This window comes from Salvia hispanica, chromosome 3, assembly GCF_029641045.1.
Source record: "Salvia hispanica isolate PSC_SH4W2 chromosome 3, Shi_PSC_v1, whole genome shotgun sequence".
Taxonomy (NCBI): Eukaryota; Viridiplantae; Streptophyta; class Magnoliopsida; order Lamiales; family Lamiaceae; genus Salvia; species Salvia hispanica.
The window spans coordinates 5,051,643-5,076,922 of record NC_142694.1 but is presented as its reverse complement, the minus strand read 5'-3'; the positions used below and the strand labels follow the sequence as shown (position 1 = coordinate 5,076,922).

The 25,280-nt window shown below is 34.6% G+C and overlaps 3 protein-coding genes, 1 long non-coding RNA gene and 1 other non-coding gene across 5 annotated transcripts; 2 read left to right on the top strand and 3 right to left on the bottom strand.

Annotated features, from left to right (window-relative positions):
- Nucleotides 1–1,464: 1,464 nt before the first annotated feature.
- On the top strand, nt 1,465–1,538 carry TRNAV-AAC (transfer RNA valine (anticodon AAC)). Its single transcript has one exon. It is a non-coding gene; the product is annotated as a tRNA-Val (tRNA).
- Nucleotides 1,539–5,053: 3,515 nt separating this feature from the next.
- On the top strand, nt 5,054–6,314 carry LOC148930007 (uncharacterized). Its single transcript, XR_016136316.1, has 4 exons — nt 5,054–5,173; nt 5,263–5,334; nt 5,773–5,864; nt 5,955–6,314. It is a non-coding gene; the product is annotated as an uncharacterized LOC148930007 (long non-coding RNA).
- A 1,534-nt stretch (nt 6,315–7,848) lies between these two features.
- On the bottom strand, nt 7,849–12,337 carry LOC125213892 (patatin-like protein 6). The gene is made up of 3 exons (XM_048114678.2): nt 10,950–12,337; nt 9,463–9,742; nt 7,849–8,227 (listed from the first exon to the last, which is right to left on the bottom strand). Exons 1-2 carry the CDS (start codon nt 12,087–12,089, stop codon nt 9,476–9,478), a joined length of 1,407 nt encoding a protein of 468 aa, XP_047970635.1. The 5' UTR covers nt 12,090–12,337; the 3' UTR covers nt 7,849–8,227; nt 9,463–9,475.
- A 6,816-nt stretch (nt 12,338–19,153) lies between these two features.
- On the bottom strand, nt 19,154–20,734 carry EMB3137 (Ribosomal protein S13/S18 family). The gene is made up of 3 exons (XM_048110461.2): nt 20,575–20,734; nt 20,267–20,491; nt 19,154–19,447 (listed from the first exon to the last, which is right to left on the bottom strand). The coding sequence occupies exons 1-3, from the start codon at nt 20,686–20,688 to the stop codon at nt 19,286–19,288; spliced, it is 501 nt and encodes a 166-aa protein (XP_047966418.1). The 5' UTR covers nt 20,689–20,734; the 3' UTR covers nt 19,154–19,285.
- Nucleotides 20,735–21,080: 346 nt separating this feature from the next.
- On the bottom strand, nt 21,081–24,935 carry LOC125208980 (protein disulfide isomerase-like 1-4). Its single transcript, XM_048108532.2, has 12 exons — nt 24,293–24,935; nt 23,771–23,900; nt 23,413–23,578; nt 23,200–23,318; nt 23,030–23,110; nt 22,788–22,874; nt 22,624–22,698; nt 22,478–22,546; nt 22,290–22,370; nt 22,053–22,187; nt 21,588–21,644; nt 21,081–21,477 (listed from the first exon to the last, which is right to left on the bottom strand). Exons 1-12 carry the CDS (start codon nt 24,829–24,831, stop codon nt 21,289–21,291), a joined length of 1,728 nt encoding a protein of 575 aa, XP_047964489.1. The 5' UTR covers nt 24,832–24,935; the 3' UTR covers nt 21,081–21,288.
- Between the last annotated feature and the right edge of the window lie 345 nt (nt 24,936–25,280).

The following is a 25,280-nucleotide window of genomic DNA, read 5'->3' as shown; positions in this document are numbered from 1 at the left end:
AAATAAAATAATTATGTTTAGCATTACTATTAGATTTAAGTTATGTAGCTGAATAAGTTAAACATTAAATTCATATGAACATTTGGTTTCATCATAGATTCAAGTTGTCTTATACCCCGTTATATCAATGAATGTTAAGATTAACTGAATAAAATTTTAGATTTAATAACTTAATCAAATATTAGATTAATTTGATACACTCATTTCAATTGATATTTGCTCCTATATTAAATTTGGAAATTTTATTTTTACAGAAAATAGAAAAAGTAAAGGGAGATTTGAGAGAGAAGGAATATGTGGGATGGGGATAGAAGCTAAGGGATGAGAGAGAATTTGAAAATGAAAAAAAGAAACATAGGGAAGAAATACAATGGGAAGGGCGTGGGAATTTGAAAATGAAAAAAAAAAAGAAGCGCCCCTTTTGTGAGCAAGCTGGCGGGATAAAAATAGGAATATAAATTTAAAGTGTAATTTATCCAGCTAAATACTACAGGGGCATAAGAGTAAGAATCATTTGAGTTGAACCGGAACTTATAAACTAACCGGTTTTTTTATCTATTAAACCAGTTTATGGCTGGCCATAATGTGGCCACATAGCATTTCCCTACTTACTCCATCATTAATCCCTTCGAAGATTACTCATCATCAATGCATCACCCAACACTGATTCAAATATCTCAATTTTTCAATGTCGTAAAAACCTTCAATTAATATACTCTAGTTATTGAAAATAGTTTTGGGCGATGCGGAAGTCGATGACTATTCATAGCTATTACCTTGACACCAAAGAAGAGTTCGACCAAAAGCTTTAGTTTTGTCCTACTTAATCCTGATTCGACATTAGAAGTATATTGATTTTTCCCAAATAAACGAATACTTTTGTCTGTAAATACTGCATATTTGATTTCATCCATAAATCTATTATTTTCTTTCCTATGAGTTCTAGTCTCAATAAGAATGCTATGTCTTACTGTATTATGGTATGAATATACCACACCAATTCGTTATGTGTGGGTGATGAGATTCCATTGATGCAAAGTCAATTCCAATAGACTTATTGGAGGGTCACATTGGCGTGCATCCAGTAGGAATTGAACCTACGAATTTGCCAATTATGAGTTGGGCGCTTTAACCACCAAAATTTACAGAGAAAAAAGGTTCAAATAGACTGAGTGGATCGAATACAGTGAATAAGGTTTAACGGTTAGGTCAATTGACAATTCGTAAAAGAATGCAAAAGGCTCAGTGTATAAGTTGGCCTGGGGATAGGATAGAGGCATACAATTTGAAGTTAAAAAGAATAGTGATTTTACATGCTCTCTTTAGAAGTGGATTTTGGTTCAAATATCTACGCTTACATTATTGGGCCAGGCCCAGCAAAAAATATTTTAGTCCACATATGCATATTGTTAGATATTCCTGTGGCAATGCTAATTTAAAATTATAAAAGCCTGGAGAAGCAAAGGTGTCGTGGTGTAGTTGGTTATCACGTCAGTCTAACACACTGAAGGTCTCCGGTTCGAGTCCGGGCGACGCCAAGATTGTTTTTTTTTTGTTTTTGTCACTATTTTCCGGCTTAGTTAGAAAAATGTAACACTCTGCTTGTCCAGACTCCAGCATTATCTTTTTTCAAAAAGAATTACTCCTACTAACTATTAACAAAATCAATAGTATATAAAAGACTTAAATAATTAAAGAATTTGTAGCGCAAATAAACCTTATTTTATGGTATAACTGACAAATTGGTTATAGTACTTTGGATTAAATCTCTAACATAAATGTTAAGGGTGAGTTCCCAATCGGCATGAGTTCATTGTCACTTGTCACGGGTCCAAGAAATGAAATTCGTGGCGGATACAATAGACTAAGTTGCACCCAACTTTGGGTAGAGATGGTTCGGCGACTGTTACTGTTAATAGACGCCGGATAGACAACAGAAGTAAAACCTAATCACAAATAGTTGAAATGAAGTTTAATAGAGTTTTCTAGCCATTATGGGCCAACAGTGGAATCGGTCGACCCTCAGTCCCACTTAGATCTGTTATTGCATAGTGCATATATAGACTCAGTGAAACATGTAATTCTGATTTGATGCACATTCATAAGGCCCATAACTATTTGAGTAGAATGATATGATATGAAAACTCATTGTTTGACAATGCACCTAATGGCTCTCTTTTGTTAATACTACTAACTATATTCTTCTTCTTCTTACTTGATGTAGTAAATTTTTTAAAAAAACCATTACTTCTAAAATATTTAATTGATATAAGTATTATATTTTGATTCCTAACTATATTAACTTCACTCAAATCAATAAATTAATATTGTGCCAATTAAGTTGCATTTGGCAACATGTCATTTTTCAAGAGAACTAATTTTAATTCCTTTAACTAGTAGTAGATGATAGTATTATGGATTTATAGTGACAATTTAGTACGATAACTAAAATATATAGTATCCTTTTCAAGTCTTTGTAGATTCATGAACATTATTTTACATAAAATTTAACCCTCGTTTTTGTTAATGAAATGACAACTGCAATTTCCTAATGTACTAGTCAAAGTGAAGTACTCCATTTAAATTCCCATGCCCCTAAAGGCGTATGATTCCAAAATGAGAATCTACAATATATAAATATATAAAAGGGGAAAAGGGGAGTTTTGAGGGTATTTTGTAAAATATCTTTTTAAAATATAAATTATTAATTAAATAAAATTGTTTTTTCTTTGGACTCTATTCACACGGTTATTTGTGGTTAAATTAGTAAGTAATTATTTAAAGTTAGTGGAAAGTTATTTTAAGTTAATAGAGAGTTAATGGATGGTTACCTATCCAGTTATATCAAATTAATAAGGAATGAAATGATACGAGAAGAATGCCAATGAACAGAATTCCAAGAGCTTCCAATCTTCTACTCCTTCCGTCCCCTATTAGGAGTCACTCTTTGACCGGGCACGGGTTTTAAAAAATTTAAAGAAAAGTTAGTTGAAAAGGTTAGTGGAATGTGAGACCCATTTTTTTATATAGGTTTTATAATAAAATGTGAGTGAATCGAGTTAGTGGAATGTGGGACCTACTTACTATTTATGGTAAAAATGAAGTGTGACTCTTAAATGAGGTCGGACCGAAATGGAAAAGTGTGACTCTTAATGGGGGATGGAGGGAGTATAAGTTAATTTGAAAGTAAAATCATCTTCTTCACCTCAAATTCCCAATTTTTTTTACAGCAGGAGGAGTGAGCTTCATAGACCTCTCAAATGATTTCGGTTCAAGGAATTCAGCATAACCGGTTAGTTCAGCTGAGAAGTAATCCAACTTATTATAGTAGTTTGCTTTCATGGTAATGTTTGATTCGACAATGTGAGTCAATTTTTATCGCCCAATATTTTTAAAGATTATAATAAATTACTCAAGAAACTGTCAAATATTTAAAGATGAGCATATAGGTATACCCTTTCTTCACTTTAAAAGCAATACCATCTTTGCATAATATACTCTTCCAGAAGATCATCTTAGCTGAACATCAATAACACTGTGCATAAAGTATTGTAATATTGTTCTCTATAATTATTTAACATATTGTTATTATATAGTGCTATATTTTTTTATTTTTTTTAATCTTATGTAATAATGTTATTTTTTATTTTATTTAGTTTATTCACAATATCTAATTAATATATAACAAAAATATTTTGTGTCGTGCATAACGCGATTTCATCATTTCAAACTAAAATGCAAATAAACATATTTTTTTATAATATGTTTTGCATAAATTTTAATTGATTTTTGGTATTTTTCTTACTCTTCGACTTCTTTTAAGTTTCGGAGCTTTTCTTCTTCCCTTCTACCCAACATTTCAATATTCGGAAAAGAATTGATCTTGAAGCACGATGGAGGACTCCAGCAACAATGGCAAGGAGAACTGCGATGAACTTAGTGGAGAAATTCATGAAAATTTATAGAGGGAAAGAAGTTGGAAGGAGTAGGCCCTACGTGAAAATGGAAGATCTTAGAAATGTTGAAGCCGAATATCTGTGTGATGAGATAGGGAATTGGAGATGGGGGCGTTGGCAGGCGGAGGGAAGTTTTGCTTATGATTTTATTATCCAAGCTATGAATTACTATTTTGTAATTTAATTTATAGTAATTTATTTATATTTACCAATTATGTTTTACAGTTAAATTATGTATAACTTTTTTCTCCATGTTGTCAATTAGTGAATATTGCAAAAATGATTTAGGGATGACATAAACACAATTATCTAGAATGATCCACTAGAGTGTAGTTTATGTCATTTAATTAATAAAAAATTGAATTTGATTAGATTGAAAAAAGTGACCTTTAATTAATATTAATATTAATATTATATTGAATAAAATAATTGTATCCACAAAGAACTTTAAAAAGTATTGACAAAGACGAATGTAAAACACGCAACTTGCTTTACATTGCAATCTATGATCGTAACAAATATGTGGTGTATAAATAAGTTATATAATAAATGATACTCCCTCAGTCTCAAAGAAGATATCACACTTGGAAAATGACACGAAATTTTAGAAGATGTTATTTTGTGTTTTAAGTGGTGAGAGAAAATATAATTTTATAATTGATATGAGAAGGAACTTTTTTCAAAAGAAGAAATGTGACATCTTTTGTAGGACAAACTAAAAAGGAAAGTGTGACATCTTTTGTAGGACGGAGGGAGTACAATAATATAACATAAATAATTATGAAATTTGTAAAAAATAAAATTTGGCATAATAAGTACAATTTGATGCTTTGGAAGTTTTAAAAATAATGAGTAACTAATGTTATTATTATTCAAATAAAACTGTTTTTTTTACTGAATTGAAATATTAATCGTTGGAGTGATCTTACCTTTCCTCTCTCGATTTTGGTGGTGCAGCACCAGAATGTTAAAGTCTATTTTAATTAAGCAGTAATTTATTTTGTTCTGAATTTAGGGCACTTCATCAGAATAGTCTTCATGGTTTCATTCCTAATGAGATTGCACAGTGTTCTAAACTCAGAACCCTTTTTTTTTTTTGATTTTACATAGCAATTCTTTTTTGGAATAAATTGGTCATTTTTAGGGATATCTTCGACCTAATTATTTTCAAGGAGGATACCTTCGACTATTGGAAACGTTTCTATGTTGACTATATTGTAAGATCAATACATATTTTCTTCAGATTTAACATCCATTTACTTAACGTCTTGCTTTATTGATGGATGTATGTAATTTTGGTGCGTAGGGATTTATCGAGCAATACACTGAAAGCTGCTATACCTTCTTCTCTAGGTCGTTTAACACGTCTATCATATCCGTAAGTTATATAATATTCTTTCGTATATTGCACTCTATTGCTTGATGGAAGCTGTTTCCAATTGTATTTAGTTTACTGATGCAAGAAGTTGTTTATGCAATGCTTACACAAATTTGTCATCAAACTTCTTGTACCAGATGTTGCAAGTTTGGAAGCAAATCGTATGATCTTCTTTCTCGAATTACATGCGTGATTCTATCGATTCATCGTGTACTTGAATGTCCAGGCCAACAAAATAAAAGTGATTTTTTTCACAACAAGATTATCTAATACATTTCTATGTTAGTTTGCATTGGTGTATTATGCTATTGTATCTCATTTAAATGTGAACTGAAAAGCTGTGGTGTTTACATGAATGATTAAGACATAAACTCTTCGCCCTTTCTCTTGATTATATCAATATTCAGATACTGTTCTAAACTTCATGCTTATGCTTAGGTTTATTGGTAATCTAGATCTGTGTGGCCAACAAGTAGACAAGTCTCGCAAAAAGATACACAAAAGTGAAAAACAAGTCCATCAAGAAGCAAGTATGAACCAATGATATGCCTCTTCAAAATCTTGGCAGATTCCTCAAATATTTTTATGTCTTATTTTTTCTAAACTACTTTTTGCAATAGGAGCCAAGCTCATAACTTTCCACGGCAATCTTCCATACCCTTCGTGTGAGCTTGTCCAGAAGATTTGAGTCTCTTGAAGAGGAAGATGTTTGTTGGAGTCGGCGGTTTTGGAACTGATTATAGAATGGTTATGAATGACTATGGAACTTTTGCTGTCAAGAAGATTGAACGGACAAGGTAAGGATCTGATCAAGTATTCGAGAGAGAGCTCGAGATCTTTATTCGTTTCTGAAAAATATTTGGGTCGTGCATCGCACGTGGGTGGATACTAGTTTGTAATAAAAAGTGAGTAGTATTATTTTATTTTTAGAGAATGTTATTTCATTTGAATATTAATTTGACCTTCCATCAGTTAAGATTTGTGGATGAGATAAGATTAGTTATTTAGTTTGCATTTAACAAAGGTTGCGTTTTGGGTATTCCTTGCTATCACAAATATCTTCAAGAAAAAGTCTTCATAATATAATTATTACACAATTAACTCACTTTCCCTTTGCTTAGAAATATTAACTTTATTCTTTCAATGTATACCAATTGTGATTCTAAAAACATGCAACTTTATCTTCTTCTTTTTTTCACTTTCGGTGTCTTGTAATTGATAATTTAAGTAGCAATTTGTAGGTAGTGGTCTAAAGAAATATAGATGGTAGTAATTGCAATTCCTTGTGTCCCACATGTCTTAATCAATACCAATACACAATTATCACAAGATTAAGTTGAGTTTAAATGGTTGTCCTTTTTTGGACCATATTTTTTCATGGTATATCTTAATCAGTTGTTGAATAATTACTCTTAATTATTTAAGTATTTGTCTTTTTAGTTTTTTTTTAATAATCGTCCAAATTCCAAAAGGATAAGCTTAAAGTAGATTCTCTCTTTTAATCATCACGCAAACAAGATTGCTTTATCCTAATTAATATATGTTGGGTAGTTAAGTAAGTGTGTATGTATGATATGACGAGAGAAAAAGAGAGATTATTTAGCATGCTAATTTAAAAAGTGCCACGTGTTTATCTCCCTGTTCAGTCAAATTCGCCAAACCAATAAAAAAACAATTCATCAAATCAAATCAAATCAACTCCACAATAATTCATAAGCGGAAATTGAGATTATTCATGATCTATTTCAGAATAGATACAATGATTTTTTATGATTTATAATTTGTTCTAAAAATTATCCACCACTTCACATCTTCCTCAAAAATTTGAGATAATTTTAGCTCAATAGATACTAATACTACATGATTTAAATCCAATAAATCAAAAAATGTGAATTATCGGATGATTACACAGTTATTTATATGGAGGATATATGTATGAAAGTGATAAGTTATTATCAAGAGGTGACATGGAAGATAATTATATTATAAACTAATCATTATTAGACAAAACTAGCAATTACTATCATTCTTCAATCAAAATTTATATATGTTGCATTGCATATGATGTAATAGATCAACAATCAATCAAATATAATATCTTTATTTTAATAAGTATGATGAAAGGGTCAATAATCAAACATCTCAAACTTAATTATATCTGATACCTTCTAAAATTGGTAAAGAGATTTACTTATATATTTCGTTAGAATTATAAACTAAGGTACGACCACATCACACGTGTTCGCTTGCAATCAAACACATAAAAAAAATCATTCAAAATAAAAAATAATTTTCCGAGTGGAGAAAGGAGAAACAATCTTCTTTCTACAAAGCTCTTGAAAAACAAAGTTTAGGCCTTAAAGAGTAGTCCCATTCATATAAACTACATCTCCACAACAAAAGTCCACATTCCATCCAAATATAAATTATTGAATCAGACCAAATATACCAATAAAAGTCATATAAATTGTACTTTTAAGACCCACTATTAAACTCTAGGCTCTTTGCCACCACTAGAAAAAAAAGTTTGTAAATAGAAAAATAGACATATCACCAATATAGAAACTTACAAAGATAAACCACCAAGAATTTAGGCTAGAATAGTAGAACTTTTTTAATCATCCAAATAAAGAAGAGAAAAAGGTACAACTTTAATAAGACCACCGTGGTGTGGCGGCTACCACCATGCTCCGCCGCTGGCAGGCAAAGAATCCCACCAAGATCCATCCACCACCCTTTTTACAACACAAACTCAAACCCCACTTCTCCATCTCTCTATCCTTCTCAAAATGTGAAAGTTGCTATATAGTACTAGTAGTATATTATAATCACTTTACATTTTTTTTCACTTTTACAATTTCCTTCCTTTTTTACCTCTGCCCAATTCACCCACCTGCAAAAAGCAACCAAAACTGCAAGGATGAGAACCACTTGCTCTGTGAAAAAAGTCGACACAAATATTCAAACACAAAATCAATAGACATCATGTTGAATGCTTTAATCACTTGCTCGGTTTTTACTTTCACCTTTGTCACAAACTCAGTAAACCAAGGACTTTCTCTTCTTTTAAAAAAACGACCATCTTTTGACTAGTAATTCTTCACAATCATTTTCAGTTTGATGATGCCTTTGTCAATGCCAAGAAATATAGTACTATTAAACTAATGTTAGTTCAGACAGCAAGCTAGAAAAGTGGGAGGCGTTGTTTGACTACTTAAGTTTCAAAATAGCTAAGTTCTTTCCACATTCTTAAAGGACAAATGTCTATCTATAGTTAAATGTTTATCTTGTTATGTATATATGCCTTCATTCAACCATGTAGACCTAATGCTTGCATAAGTAATAGTTTCAGCTCTGTCAACAAATTGCACCATTATACGGCACCTGTACTTATAAACTTGTCTGTCGGCAATTGATTGAATTTCAATGCCATCTGGTATGAAATGTGATTTTCTTCACGATTTTGGCCAACTAATAGATATGATGGGTCAAATTAGCTACAGTAATATGGCAGTTTCTGGGGCTCAGATTTAAACTCAAGAATGCTGCCATTTATTTATCACAATGGCTCCCACCAAAAGACTAAAAGGGGGCAAGGGTCAAGTTGTTCATATCTATTTTGATCTAGAATATGTGTCTAAAAACATCAGTTTTGATTTAGTTAAGAGTTAGGAGAGAGACAAGCTAAGCATTATAAACATTGCCAATAACATACTGGTGACACAGCATCTGATCAAGAGTCACTAAGGACTACGGATTTGTGAGTGTCCATTAGCAAATAGCAATGATTCTTGCCTACCTTACTGGACAGAATGACTGAAATACCCCTCTCTATAACTCCTAGAAGCAGTGTCGGTGGGCTAAGGATTTTCATCTCTAACAGTATTTAGAAAAACTTGACTATTGCAACAACCGAAACTCCTGGTCAGCTTTTATTATTTCTGAAATCGGTAGAAAATGACAAGACAGAGCCCACGGGGTACCAGAAACAGACAAGGCTCGGTATCTTTATGTGATTGGCATCAATCAACAGATTCATAATGTAAGATAGAAAACATTAGATGATGGGGGCCTGGTTGATATTGCAGGATATGTCATGCTAGTAGTAGTGAAATGGAGAAAGCTTACCGTTTAATTTTGCTTAAGGCCTACTTGTCGGTTGCTTGAATGCAACAGTGGGAGCTATCCGGCAACTCCTCTTCTGATGCTCCAGTACAAGTTGGTCGGCAAACCAGTCTAGTTTCTCCAAGTTGCTCTGCTCTCCGATCTTCTTACCACTGAAGAGGACAGACTCCACATTTTTTTGCTTCAGCATCTCATCTGCAATCCCCATTAGCATTTTTACGTTCCTCGGACTGGGGTCCGAATCCACATTTGCACCACATTGACCGAAGCTGGAACAGCTTGCCTGTTGATTGAAGGGTTCAGAAAATGTTAATAAGCTAATGTTCCACTAGCCTTACTTTGTATGTTCAAGAAGACAAGTGCACATCTTAAATCACATTATCACTCATGTCTTGCAAAGTTATACGTATGTTTCTTAGTTTTTAATTAATCCCATACCGTGTCAGCCATCAAACAAATAAATATGCACACAGATTGCACACCTGAAAAATATTACATATATAAAAATAGAGTGAGAAGTTTATTAAGGAAGGTCCTGCAGGGAAAAACAGGACCATTGCTGTAAATGGATGGCAGGACCATTTGACAAAAGGAAATCAATCCCATACCACGCCAGTTTTAAGCCAGTTCAAGTCAAATAAGAGTAGTTACATAGTCCCCTTCTCCAAAAAGCATGTGATAAAAACTATGATTGTTTTCCAAACTCAAGTCACATTCTGTGCGTGTATTAGTGTATTACCATCTCTAGTATACATATATATTTATATAATATCAAATCATATTCATGGGCAGGCCCAATTGGAGGACCGCATCAACATCACACTTGGTGAAAATACTAAAAATGACAAAATTGCAAACTGTGTAAATAATATTAGCCCTTCCCCTCTATTCTCATCATCCTCTCTAAATGCTATTGATTCTATGTAAATGACAAATACTATATGTTCCACAAAATTGGTCAACAATGTGAGTTGGAAACTCCATAAATATAGCATTGAAGGCAAGAGCCTTCTCTAGATGAAGTAAATACCTTGTTGTTGCAAAACAGAGTGGTGGATAGAAATTAGAAACTTAATGCTATTATACAGTAAATTATAGGTTGCAGATATGATGAATTCATGATAATTTTCATGACAGAAAAGCCCATGTCAATGTCGAAATACTGAAGTTATGGTTGGCATTTTGGCATGAGCAGCCATGTTGCATCAAAACGACAACGTTCTTCACCTGGCTTGAACTCTCCCTTTCCTTCACTCATTTCTACACATTATTCTTCTCACCCTCCCTTCCCCAAAAGAAACACACAGAATTTAATTGCATGCCCCCAAAAAAACCACTGGCGCATGTTAGCCTAATAACAGCTTCCCCATCCCACTCCAGCCTGTCTCCCCCACCCCTAAATTTTCTCAGGAATATCTTAAATTAAGCTATTGATTTCACCATAACTCATTTAGCAATCAGGAATTTAAATGGTAAAACTGATTAACTACCTGAACTCTGACGTAATTGCTGCTACGACTTTGACCGAACGCCATTGCCACAGCGTGGTCAACCATCTCCGCCGCGCTGTCGCCGGAAATCCTTGCTAGCGGCCGCGCCCAATCCTTAGCCTTCCACGTCTTGACCTGCTCATAGTCAAAGCTGCTCTCCATCAGCTGCCCTCCGGCGCCGACGGAAAGGACCAAAATGTCCTCCACTCCTCTCACAAACGGAAACTCCTGTTTATTGTGCAGGACGTGCGTGATCGCCGCCGCGGTAGGGTTGCTCATCGCCATTCCGCCGTCCAGCCCTACGCATCGGGTCAAACCGTCGACCGATTTCATGCAAACCGGATCGAAGGCGACCGGCTCGGCCGACGTCGCCAGGCACACCTCCCACAGATTGAAATCGAAGCTGTCGCTCTCCAGCGCGTCGGCTCGCGAGAACAGAAACGGCGCCGCGCTGGAGAGGTCGTAGCAGGGGATCAGGACCGGCTTGAGCGTGTCCTTCAGCGTCAGGCTGCGGCCGGTTCTCTCGTCCTTGAACGCTTCCTTCATCGCCTTCTCCATACCAACCGCCGACGACGAGCCACCGCTGCCGGATTTCTTAAAAATTCGCTTCAGAAAACCGTTCCTCGAACTCCGCGATTTCGCAATCGAGTACACCTTTTTCCCCTCCGCCGCGAGGAACTTCCACGTATCGTCCGCGTGGAAAATCGGACGGTTCTGATCTCCCGCAGCGAATAGCATCGCTGTAAAAATTCCGCCGACGCCTGTTCCGGCGGCGACATCGAAATAATCAGCGATTCTAGCGTCAGGATTCCCCGATTTGTTCTTCAGCGCTGTCTCCAAATACGCGAGGGTTTTGCCGGTCAAAATGCTTCGCATACCGGCGCCGTCGATGCTGAGGATACAGATTTTCCCCCTCTGATTTTTCGCCGCCTGAGCTCCGCCGTCGGATAAGACGGCGGTCTTCGGCTGCACCGCAATCGGCTTCGGCACCCAAAGCTGCTGGTCCTCGTAGCCGAACAAAAACTTGCTCTCCAAAATCGAAAAAATCTCGTAGCTCAATTTGTCGGTATCGATGCTCGGCTCCTGCAATCCAATCATTGGATTAATGGTGCGGTCGTCGTTAACATCAACACACGCCATTTTTCTGAATAAAAAGCACTTAATTCACGTCATTCGATTATATATGTGCGTTTAGAATTGGTTTGCAGCATACAAATGGCGGAAGAAGAAGGTTTTAGGATAGTGTTAGTATTTATTGCTGATTGCAGTTGCAGGCGATGGTGGGAGAAGGCGTCAAATGATGATTCTTATTTCTTACTATGAAGAGAGAGGGAGAGAGAAACAACAACACAAAATCCAGTTTTTGCAGAGCATGTTTGTTTGATTTCCCTTTTTATAAAAAAGAGGATAAAGTTTTAATTTAAACATTACAAAAAGGCAGAAGGAAAAATAGTTTTATCGCGCCAATCTTGAAATTACTATTCCTTCATTTATTTTTCTTATATTTCCAAAACATGATTAAAAGTAAGTTTTCTCTCAGATTTGGTACGCTTATTTTTACTAAAAGTATTAAATTCTCTTTTTCTCTTTATTTATTTGTATTTTATCAATTTTATTGTCGTCTCATATCCATTTCATAAATACACCATAATAATTTGATAAATCTCCACTGAGTAGTGTGGATGTGATATATCTAGAAAAATATAAAAGGAAATCTTGTAAATGTATTCGAACATTTGTGTGTAAATAAATCGACTATAGAAGGTAAGTAATTTGTGTATATAGTAAGTTACACACATCATACTTAATAATATTTCGATTTCTCGAATGTCAAATGCTCAAATTGGAAGTAAACAATAAAGTCACAGGAGAACGACATTTTTATGACATTAATAAGATTTCACATAAATTAGATACGTAATATGACAATAACCAAATATTCGCATATATCACTAGTGTATATTTGGATCATGGGCACAACCACTTCAATAACTTTAAGTTTTGTTTATATTCAATCTCTTGTTTTATTTATGATTTGTGACAACGATAAACACGAACATTTTTTGAAGGAGTGAAGACACGAGTTTTAATACTCCTTAAGAAAGTAGCATGTAAAATTTACTATAACTAATCAAATATAGCCAAAACCATCCGTGTGCGCATTCTATTTTATAACAAATTCCCAACTCATTAAATCCGGAACTTATCTCAAAGTCTAGATCCATTTTCTCCTGCCACGTCAACAACCCTTCTCAAAGCCTAATTCTCTGCAATGAGAACCCATCACAAGAGCTTATATCATTTTCACATCAATATTATATTCTTTTATTTTTAATGTTAATGTCTAAAAAGCTTAAATCAAAATACATAATAAATTAATTTTCTATTCACATTTTTCTCTCATACATAATTAAGGATGAAGTATTTATATGGGAAGAAATTTAATAAATTGATTTTTTTTTTAAAAAAAATTGAAAATTGGCCCAGCGCCCGTAATTGAGGGTCTGTCTCAGGGCTCATGGGAAGCCGATAGCGGATCACCTGAGGGGATCACTCGACCTTGGGGTGGAGCCCTTGGTGAGTGGGTATTGCCCCCCTCTCCACAATGGGGGTCTTTGAGAGCCCATGAGGTAGCCGATCACTCTATCCTTCCAATCAGCCACTTTTGCTAATAATCTTATATAACCTTAGCAAAATGGTGTTTACTCACATTGATTTATAAATTTGATCATAACTACACTACAAGACAGTTTTTGTGTTAAAATGATGTTTGGTGAGATTTAGTAAATCAAGTTTAACTAATGTAGACTGCAAGCGCTATTACTATCATTTAAATCAAGTTGATTAAAGTTTGACTCAACAATCAAAATTGCAACATTATTAGTGTTGAAAAGTGACTTAAACCAACCGTCAAAGTTTGCTCATTGCTCAGAGGTTTTAGAAAATAGACGAACACGCATGATGCTATAGTTAGAAAATCCAACTAGCATTATGCATGTTATAAAAATTTGTAGAAAACCTATCTTTAAATGTATTTACCGACACAAATAAATAAATAAACAATTAAATATTATACAAAATATGATCAATCCTTACAAGTCGCCTTCACATTGAAGTTTAATTTAGGAGTTAAATTTATGATGATTTTTATATTTAATTAATATAGTTGCTTGAATATTAATCAAGTAATTTTATTCCTTTTAATTACATATTTAAATTTTTAGAAATTTGAAGTTGCGGCCGAAGATAAGACTGATGCTATTATGAATATGGAGCTAAAATGAAACATATTGATGTTGACAAATGTTAAATAAAGTTGTGACTAAAACGTAGTAGCTGGTTTGATTCTCTAAAAAACTGATGTTGGGCAAATACTTGAATCCATAGGCCAAAACAAAAATTATTAGCATCAACAACGTGTAGCCCCATAAATCATAATGCATTAACATAACATCATCTAGTCAAAAATTATTTTCTCAAAAAAAAAAAAAAAAAAAAACATAGAATTGTGATAAATTTAAGAAAGTGTATGATCATTAATATAAGTATCCCGTAAAATAAGAGATTGATAATGATGATAAATGGAATGATATAAATGAGTAGTATTATAAACGGCGTGGGTGAAATTGCGACCGTTTGTCCGTGATGGAAGGGGTGTGGTTAGTGATGACGTGTGGGGTCGCCCTTGCCAGCTCCGTTTGCATTCGTCGGCACCAAAATGAAAATGGGATGCCACTAATTACAATTTTGTAATTTTCTATCTAACTAGTATTTTTTATTTTAATCATTTTCTTTCCCAATGTTTATATTTCTAGAATACAATTGTCCTCTCCAAGATAAGCTTCAATAACGCACTTACAATTATAATACTTACAAGTCAAAAAGGTCCTAGTATGATATTTCAAATTTTATTATAGTTGGTCATGATAAACAATTGTTTTTGTTAAGTCCATACAAATTAGCGTATACTATTTATTTATGATAAAATTCTATTTCTAATGAGGTACTTACTATATTCAATTTTTTATTAGCAATATTTCAATATTTTTTTTTCATTTCTCTCTTACTACATTAACTTATAACGGGATGCTGTAAAAACAGTAATTTTGAAAAAATAAGGAAAACTCGTATCATGAGAATTGAGTTGCAACTTGCAACACAAATTCAATGATTTATAAATGCTATAAAAGACTACTAAGAATAAGCATGATTAAATTAATAGTTTCTAGATTAACATTTCAAAATAGGAGTACTACAGTAAGAGCAGAATAATTTGACATCAGAAAATTTTCAATGAAAATACCCGTTACACAGAAAAAAAAAAAAAAAAAGGAAGGCAGCATTAAATTCGTGAAGTCAGCAAACATTATGAATATGCTCGACACGGCACAGCGACCACACTATAATCTAATCCAATTAAGAAATGATTAATCGAAAAGGACAATTCCAATTATAAATTGAGATGTCATTATCGTGATAATAAATTGTCTTAAAACAATAATTAGCGAGAGAGGAGGAAGGGCGTCCACGAATATTAGACGGACGGGGGGGTGAGAAACGTGGGTCCAAGTTAGGGGTCGGTGGGTCCAGTGGTCCAATGGTGTGTGGGGGTCCACGGATTCTGGTCAAGAGATAGTACTGTAACGGTAATGTTGGGGTGCAGAGTTAGGACAGAAATGGTCTAATTTTGTCACGTTTAATTAATTAACATGTCTAATTGCTTTCATTGATAATAAGCCCAAACTGCCGACTATTGTTGTTTACGTGCACGGGTCGATCTATTGTGTGGGAAGGCGGCGCCGATAATAACATTCGTGCGTTAATTAGATTAATCAAAATTATACTACTTTTGTTTTGAATGCCAGATTTAATAAGTAGTACTACTAGTAGCTAGAAAGTAATGTTTACAAAGTTAAAGTAGCAAAAGAATTGAAGTGGAGAAGTGTAGAAAATAAAATAGGAAAGATTAATTACTGTATTGCATTATATTTGAGACCTCCCACAAGAAATACGAGTCTCTTATGATGAGATAGAAGGAATGCGAGTCCCTTGTGATGAGATGTAAGGAATAGTATATTAATGGAGTATATTATCATATGTTGCTATAAATTTATTATCATTGTTTTGATTTTGGAACTAGTCAATTTGGTCCGCCCTTGGCATGACTTGGGTACTAAAACATCGGCCATGCAAGCGTGTTTTTTCATGTCATTGCCGGGTGGACGCAAAACTCAGGTTTCAGATGTGGTCCTTTTTGTTCACGCTTTCATATGAAGGTGTATATAATTGTGAAGTTGTTATTCCCTCCGTCCATGAATAAGAGTCCCGTTTTTATATTTTAGTCCGTTCGTCAATAAAAGTTCTGACTCACTTCTACCATAAATAGTAGTAATATGGTCTCACCTTCCATTAACTCATTCAACTCACATTTTATTTACAACTAATATATACAAGTGAGACTTTTATTCCACTAACTTTTTTTAACTCATTTTTCTTAATATTTTTTAAAATCCGTACAGCTAAGAAATGAGATTCATAATAGCAAACGGAGGAAGTACATTTTAATAGTACTTTTTTTATTTTTTATTTTTTATCCAATTGATTATTTTTCGTGTAAGATGACCACTTCAAGACATCGAACATCAAACTTTTTTCTTCTATAGGAAAACTTAAATAAAAATTGAAATTTTCCACCGTTGTTCCCGTATTGATAAAACAGGATAAAGTAAAGGGTGGGAAAATAAGGCACTAACTTTGTAGACTTTTGTGTAAATCAACCTAAATTTTCGTCAAAAAACAAATTACTATAGCTTTAAGTCATATCAACAGTATGAATCACTAATCACCAATCACGCAGAGGAATTTGCCTTTTATGGTACGGTAAACGCGGGAAAAAGAAGAGCGGGAAAACGTTCATTTACGGAACTTTTTTACACCGTTTTACAGTTTTACTCACTATACCACTTATAACTAACCTTTCAAATTTTAGGAGAATAACTTTCATAATTTTTTATAATAGGAATTTGCACAATAATTCATAAACAATATGAAAAGAATAAAGTAGTAATATATCAGAATTTCAATGCATCTAAATAAACAAATGACTGACAGAAGGTTTTTTTTTAATCTTTCTAACATAATACTGTAAACTGAATCTCAAAAGTCAAAATAGTTTTGATGTCCTCGAAGGATCACCTGAATATTTGATAGCTGCTGTTATTGCAGAATTTTCTTTTAATTTTGTTATATACTTATAATTTTTTAAGAATCTGAAATGAGGTTTATTACAATTCTGTACTCTAAATTCGTAACTTTGTGTAATGTTAAAAGTATACCGTGACAAGTTAGAAATGGATTATAGCCAAATACTGTATTTGATTATCCATTCTTGTATTACTATTACAGTGATATTACAAGTATGGTAACCCAGTAATTCAAATTTCAGCATATTCAGGTGCAATATTTGTCTAATCAATTTCTAAACCAATTTTCTGCTAAAAAATAGTAATAAACCAAATTTAAAAGAAAATTTCTTTAAGGTTAGATAAAAAAAATTTAAAAGAAAATTTCTAAAGCATGTTTTTGCGTGACTTTAAAAACAACACGAAATTCAGAATGTCTACATAAATTATGGATCAATCAAATGACAATTTTATCAGTCTAAGAAATCTAAAAGTGCATGCCATAATAATAATAAAAAAAAGGCAGACTTAGATCAACAATTTTAATAAAAATATGTTGTAAAATTAATTATACCTCCGCACGTTTTATTACTACAATGTACTAAAACCACATTACTACAATAATATTCTGATAATAACAATTAGATATACAATCCATTCTTTATTTATTTTCATGAATCACGAGTCCATATATACACAATCTACATATAATTAATTAACTTATTTCAAATGAATTATGCGATATACATCCATATAATACACACAAATCACGAGTCCATATATTAGTACTACATTAATTTAAAAATATTTAAAAATACTGTACTTATTACACAGTATATACATTCTTTACTCAAAATTAAAGTTATAAGTGCCTCTTTATGTACGTAGGGTGTTGTCCTACACATTATCTCTATCTCAAATTAAAAAGTTATATTCATAATATATGACAAATTGGACAGATAATGAAATAAACACTATCCCATACAAGAATTTGCTACCATCAATACTAGAAATATTGTGCAAATATTCACCCCAATCATTGTAAAATACATTAAATAGAAATCGACAAAATCCAGCAAATTTGGCCCATACAAAAATGACTACCAAAACAAATATATTCCCTAATTAAAAAACTCATACCACCTCCACTATATATACTTAGCCATGATCATCACAGGAGACAACACCATCTCATAGAATCAAAACCAGTTATTCATAACAGCCCCAAATATCCAGCAACATATAACCCCATTTGTCAATGCACTGAATAATACTATTAAATTTACTTTTCTTGTAGTATCATTTTCTTTGGATATAGGCTCTGCCCATGCCAAAATTCTCTCAAATATCCAATTTATAATGGTAAAAATATTGTGATGGTATTGGTAATTTCTGTTTGGGTATGAATGTATACTAACATTATGCACCTTTACGAATGATCAATCACTAGTGTATTGTAGTGTATTGTGGGAAGGGGAATCCTACGCCAGAACTTTGTTTTATTTGTTACTTACATTAATCTTTCAAGTAATTTTGATTTGGTATCGTCACTGAATATCTTCAAAATGATTTTACAATCGGGATAAAATACGAAATAGAGTACAACGAAGTCAAGAAATCTAGTTATTGTTATCAATTTCTTCCCAATAAACTCGCATTTTCTCCATAAAATCATCACAAGTGAAAACAAACACAAACAATTTTATACTAGTAAAAATCAAGTTTGGGATTATTTCTTTATTCTTGCTACAATTGTTGCTGATTTCGATGGAAAAAAACAATTTACCAACAGCTCAATTTCATGTTCGGATGATTATTGCACCTTAAACATGGCCACTGCTTGATTTCATCATAAAATGTTCTGTTTTGTAGTATTATAGTATTTCCTAATATTTCATCACATAGGGCATGTGCTAACGATGTCATTCAACAAGGGAAACTTGATCGTGAATTATTGCAAATCTACTATCTTAGGGAAGGCAGAAGGGGATAAACAAACAAAGAGAACATTCACAGAGTAAATGCAAATTCAAACAGATAAAATGATTTGATATGAATTGAATTGGAGGCTTGAAGTAGTTACCTTTGATTACAAAAGAGGATTGAGCCTTGAGACAGTCTCACACTACAAAATCACAACAAATTAGAGAGAGTTTACTTCTTCTTTTTCCCAGGAATGGCCACCCTTTTGCCCTTCAAAGTTCTGCAGTTGTTCTTGGTCCTCTGCCCCCTACACGGCAATCCCTGAATGTGCCTCACGCCTCGGTAGCACTGTATCTCCTTTAGCCTTCTAATTGCAAGCGCATTGAACCTCCTCTACAGTTGTTAAGAACATACCCAATTGTTACATATCCAAAAATACTAATCCTTACAGAAAATGGAAACTGTGTGCACAACAATACATGATAGGACCGAGTATTTGAAGAATAAAACAATCCAACAACATCAAAATTGTTCAATTCATCAAAGCATGCGGCTGACTAGTCTAGGCAGATTTTTACTATACTAATCTCAAGGAATAGCTATGGGAATTTTAACTCCTATAAGTGAGTATTTGCAACTAAATGCAATGACATATATAGACAGGTTCAAATTCATGCAACAATCAAAGGTTTTTATTTCCTTTTGTGAGCTGTAAATAGACCAAACCATGAAAGAAAAATGTGAAACTTTGACACTAAACTCGAACTATACTCGTGAACAACCTCTTGCCTTAGGTTTTAGCATTTAGAGATGAATTCTAACCGATAACAAATGCTTCAAGATGATAATGGTTGAAACTATCGTACTATACTTGTATGTGCCTCACTTGTAAACACCTTGCCTTGAGTTTTGGAATTCAGAGACAATCAACCCTATCAGGAATGCTTCAAGATGACAATGTCCACTTAAAACTAAGATCAAACTACATCAAACCTCGCTGTTTGGCAAGCATTCGTCATTTCTAACTCAATCCTTGTGCTAAAATCTCCCCGAGATCAACCTAACTACATAGTAATTGTTTTAGTTTAAAGTGCATTTTTCACAAGCATTATTAGGCCATAATAAATTCAACTAACTCCAGTCCAATAACACTCAACACAGCAACACCAAAAAGTCACCTAAAATCGGTAACACAAACAATCAAACACTTACAAGATCTCCTTCAATCATATACTTGGAGACCTCCTCACGCAAAATGGTGAGCTCCTCTTCAGAGAAATCTTTTGTCAATTTGTTCTCGAAACTGAGGTCGTTGAGAATCTGCCTGGCGCTAGTGCGCCCGATTCCATGAATGTACTGCAACGAGTACTCCACTCTCTTGTTGTTCGGAATCTCGACTCCACCAACACGAGCGCATTTGATACTCAATCCACCGATCTAACCACAAATGAAAACATACAGTCAATCCATCTGTATACTTGGACAAATCGAAATTGAAATGAAGTTTCCGAGAGTTTTACCTTGGGGAAAGCGGTGGGTAGCGGAAAGGAGAGCGAGAATTTGGAGGAGTTAGAGATAGGGTTGGAGATGAGAGAGAGAGAAGGCAGTACTGGTGTAGCTAACGCTTGCGCCATTTTCACTGCAAATTGGGGATGAGAGGAGAGATTGGTTTCTGCCTTTTTCTTATCCGTTGGTGCAAGTCGGACGGGTCGGACCTGACTTGAATCCAGGTTGGGTTATTTGGGCTTGGGCTTGGGTTTTTATTATTTTATTATTTATGTTGAAATATGAATTTAATCTATGTCGTCGCTTAAAAGAGCAAATACTAGTCGTGTCATTTCGTCTCTATTAAAATTCTTAATAAATAATGTAAACATGTAGACATATGGCAATACAAATCAACAATCATTTTCATAATGACTTTATTCCCGACAATATACGGGAAAATAAATCCTCTAGATTCCGAAATCTACTTTGGATATTTTTAATGTAATCTCAAGTTTGTAATTTATAAAACACTTCATCAGAAAAAAAAAAATTAGATGGAAATAATTTATAAGCAATTGGCTTTCGTCCTGTCTTTACAGTACCATAGTATATCTCAGTATAGCAAAACTTTGCCTTAAAACTAAGCCTGATTAGAGGAGTTTGCATACACCATGACTTTTCCCCTCCACTTCGTAATCGAGACTTTTCCCTCCACCTCGTAATCGAGCCGAGACAGATTCCTACATTTATAGCTCATCCTTCACGCCGTTGTCGCTGTCGCTGCTGCTGCTGCTGTCGTCTTTGCGGCTAGCAGCATCTTTTGAAGCAGTGCTCCTCACTGACGAGGCTGGCTTCTGAAGCTTGAATGGGATTGAGGCATGTTTTTTCAAGAACTTGTAGAAGGCCACCACGGTGCGATCATCCTCAAAAGTAATCTGCACGAGCATAGTTTCATCCGGTTCAGTTTTCATAAGATAAGTTGCAGTCAGAACGAGATGAAATCATTCAGCAATAGAATTTGATATGAGAAGCAAGGCTATCTTACTGGATCGAAGCTCTTGTTGCCAGCCGGGAAGAAGAGAATTGTGGGGAATCCATCAGACTGCAAGACAACACAGAGATATGCATCAGTATATTGTCAATCAGCATTTATCATAGAACTCATGCACAAATTTAAAGCTGTTACAACAATTTTGAAAAGAGCAAACAATCTTGATTTGGCTGAGTATTCTTTTCCTAGTTAAAGCAGATTTAAGAACTAAATCAAATGGGATTACTGGGAATACGAGGTTCTACCACGTATAACACATTTTGACCTTAGTTTGCAATATTCATACATTTTTTAAATGTTGCAATTTACTAGCCACCTAGAAAATTCCACTTGGAACATACTTTAACTTTTTCAATTGCTATGGAACGGTTTTAAGTAATAAGGGAATTACATATTCGGGTAAATGATGTGATATTTACAGCAAGTCACCCTTCTAACCCCCTATGAACCACATAATACCTTGGCTCGTGGGTGCTCGTTTGTCGTCCCGTCCATCTTAGCTATGACGAGGGAGTAAATGCCTCTCAAATGCTTGCCAAGCTTGTTATATATAGGTTCCAAAGATTGACAGTGTCCACACCAGGGAGCATACAACTGTTTGTAAACAAATGATAATCATAAATCAAGATTACAGACTAAGCTTTCATATGTTTTACCTTTTGTTCTGACTTTGGTCATGGTAACATAAATATATACCTCAAGAAGAACATCTTTTGACTCATCCAAGACAATCTCATCAAAGTTGTCACCAACTACAATCTTGACGTCCCCATCATTCTGCATTAGGACAAATGCAAAGAAGTTGGAACAGGGGCATCACACCAATATTAATACAACCACATCTTAAAAAATAAATAATCTTGTAAGAAAAAAAAAGGCATTACATTTTCTGGAATAGGGTCCGACTTGTAGAATGGCTTGAGATTGTCTCCCAGGAACTTTTGTCCAAACGACTGCATATCGAAACAAAGTAAGTTTGAATGCGTCTTATGTTGTTTCAAAAAAACTAAAAAACCAGTTAATGAGTAACCTTGATATTGTCAACAGTTATTTCACCATCTAGCATAAATTTCCGGGCATCATCATTTCCAGTATATGCAAGAACCTGCATCAAACATTTTGGTTATCATCTGATACTTGATCTCTAAAATGTAGAAGTTATAAGTATAGATGGTTTAGTATTCTAATGCATACACTTGGAGTTTCTCCATCAACTCCAAAGTACTCTGAAACAGGTTTTCCAACATCTTCATTGTCCAATTCGACATAAACACATAAGAGCTGCAGATTTTAAACATAAGATCTCTCAGTTGAATAACTTTGATAAACAAATAAAATGAATGAGGGAGAATAGAAGCAACATGTAATGCATTAGACGGTTGTGATCAAGTGTGTAAACATTATACTAACTTAAAACTGACAAGTAATTTCCTGACCTTTCCTTTGAAAACTTTTGCTGCTTCTGTGAATATCGGATAAAATTTCTCCGAGTCATTAGAAGTTGCGAAAAGTATCAACTGCAATATAGAAATAACTAATAAATCAAAAGGGAATGACAAAAAACGACATCTCCTCTGTACAACCATAACGTAAATAAGCAGAATACCTGTTTCTTTATTGGATTCTCAAATACCAATGGAGCACTTTCTCTGGTCATAGTGGTGACAAGAGCAAGCTTGTTCTCATATACAAATTCAGCTATTGCAGATTTAGTGAATTGACCACCTGCTGATACAAAATTGTCAATTAATACCGTTGCTTCGCACAGAAAGGAACTGATTTCCGTAAGATGTGAGACTACTATGAGTTTATAACTGACCAAATTGGTTAAATTTCTCCTCATCTTTCTTGATCATGACAACAGACGGGCGTTTGGCCTGTGGATCAATCTGGAAGAGTTTCGCCACTTCTGGACTGGTTGTCTGGTAGAAGTTAACATCATCCTCAAGCTTTGAAGCACCAGAAAACTCCTCGCTATCTGGGCCCTATATCAGTATTTCGAAATGCAAAGCAAGAATAAAGTTACTTCATTGTTCAAAGCAGTATAAACAAGATGCAAACTCATAAACTCTATATAAAAAAGGCAGCATAATCAAGGAAAAAGCTACGTTAACAGAAATCCAATGGGTAACATGGTAGTAGAAGAAAATGCACTATTAAGATGGAGAAAATCATACCACCAGACTCTCGAGATAAGCCACAACTATCTTGTCCTCGTCTGCCAAGACGCGTTCTGCCTCTTCCGTGGTTGTAATATTGTGCAATCCAGGACCTGTCTTTTTCTTCAACCATGATACAATAGCATCCCTGCAACATAGATATAAAGAACATCATTACCGGAACTATTACTCAAAAGCGCTGTAATTAGCATCCTGAAATTTTACTTCAGATAATCTTACATTTGCATACATTATGTCGTTATTCACTACATCAACATCGACATATACCAATAAGAACATGAAAGAAAAAAACAAAAAAAAAAATCATTATGTTAGCTACATAAGAGTTCTATCCTTGATTTCATTTCAAACAGATCACATTAACATTAATACAGAATTTGCAGCTGCCGATTTCTAGAGGAAGGCATTGAATTTCATACCAAGTCCATCAGCTGAAGCAGCAGGGATTCAAAGAGGAAGGCATTGAATTTCATTCTAATAAAAGTAATTTTAAGTAAACTGGAATCGAGTAAATCTTACTTAGTGCGTTGACCAGGGTAGGGTTTGTGCACGCCATCGACGAAGAAGAAAATGGTCGGGAAACCCTGCACGTCGAACTTCTGGCTGAGCTCCGTCTCCTCTGCAGCGTCGACCTTCGCTAGCACCACAGCCTCGTCCTTCAGCTCCGTCGCGGCGGCAGCGTACTCCGGCGCCAGAGCTTGGCAATGGCCGCACCACGGCGCGTAGAACTCCACCATCACGAATGTGTTCTTCTCAATGAACTCGCTGAAGTTCGATTGCCTCAGCACGACCACGTGCGTCTCGTCCACCTCCGCGGCAGTGTGACCACCGTCGTCTTCGCCGTATGCCGCCGATTCTTCGTCATCTTCCAGATCGGCGTAGTTCTCGTAGTCATGGGGATGGCCGTAATGGTCGGAATCACCCAACGGCACGGCATCGCTCTGCTCCACCTGCTCGAGGAAACTGAGATCTTCGTCTTCTTCCGATTTCGATGGATGTATATGCGAGAAAATTAAGCAGATAAAAATCGAGATAACTAGCAGAGATTTCATCGCCATTGCAATAAACAATTAAGCTAGATTTTCTCGAAAACTGATAATTTGTTACATGAAACTGCGTGGGTAGTAGCTTGACTAAAATGGAGTGTGCGAAAATGGCGGTGGCGGATTCACGCAGGTCACAATGGTGGGGACGCGTCACGTGGAAGTTTATTATTCGTCAGCGACGTGGAATGACCACTAGCTTACGAACACGTGGAATGAATATATTTGACTTAATGTACTTACATTAATTATTGTATGTTTTAGTCATTTTGAATTTTACATAGGATTTTGATTCAAAGATGATTATATTTTAGATAAAAAAAAATTATTTGACATACGAGGAATGCAACCCACCAATAAAACAGAAAATTACATCAACTCAAGACAAAGAGATGGTTTACAACTCCAATCTCTCAGCATAAAGCAAAACCCAGTAGAGGGCTAGTTTGGAGTCCAAATTCAAA

Coding starts and splice junctions, on each gene's coding strand:
- LOC125213892 (XM_048114678.2), bottom strand. CDS start 12,089: ATGGCGTGTGTTGATGTTAACGACGACCGCACCATTAATCCAATGATT. Junction 9,743..10,949: donor GCAATTACGTCAGAGTTCAG/GTAGTTAATCAG, acceptor TTCAATCAACAG/GCAAGCTGTTCCAGCTTCGG.
- LOC125208980 (XM_048108532.2), bottom strand. CDS start 24,831: ATGGCGATGAAATCTCTGCTAGTTATCTCGATTTTTATCTGCTTAATT. Junction 22,371..22,477: donor CGGACCCTATTCCAGAAAAT/GTAATGCCTTTT, acceptor GTCCTAATGCAG/AATGATGGGGACGTCAAGAT. Junction 22,188..22,289: donor CAAAAGATGTTCTTCTTGAG/GTATATATTTAT, acceptor GTTTACAAACAG/TTGTATGCTCCCTGGTGTGG.
- EMB3137 (XM_048110461.2), bottom strand. CDS start 20,688: ATGGCGCAAGCGTTAGCTACACCAGTACTGCCTTCTCTCTCTCTCATC. Junction 20,492..20,574: donor TACCCACCGCTTTCCCCAAG/GTAAAACTCTCG, acceptor ATTTGTGGTTAG/ATCGGTGGATTGAGTATCAA. Junction 19,448..20,266: donor ATATGATTGAAGGAGATCTT/GTAAGTGTTTGA, acceptor TAACAACTGTAG/AGGAGGTTCAATGCGCTTGC.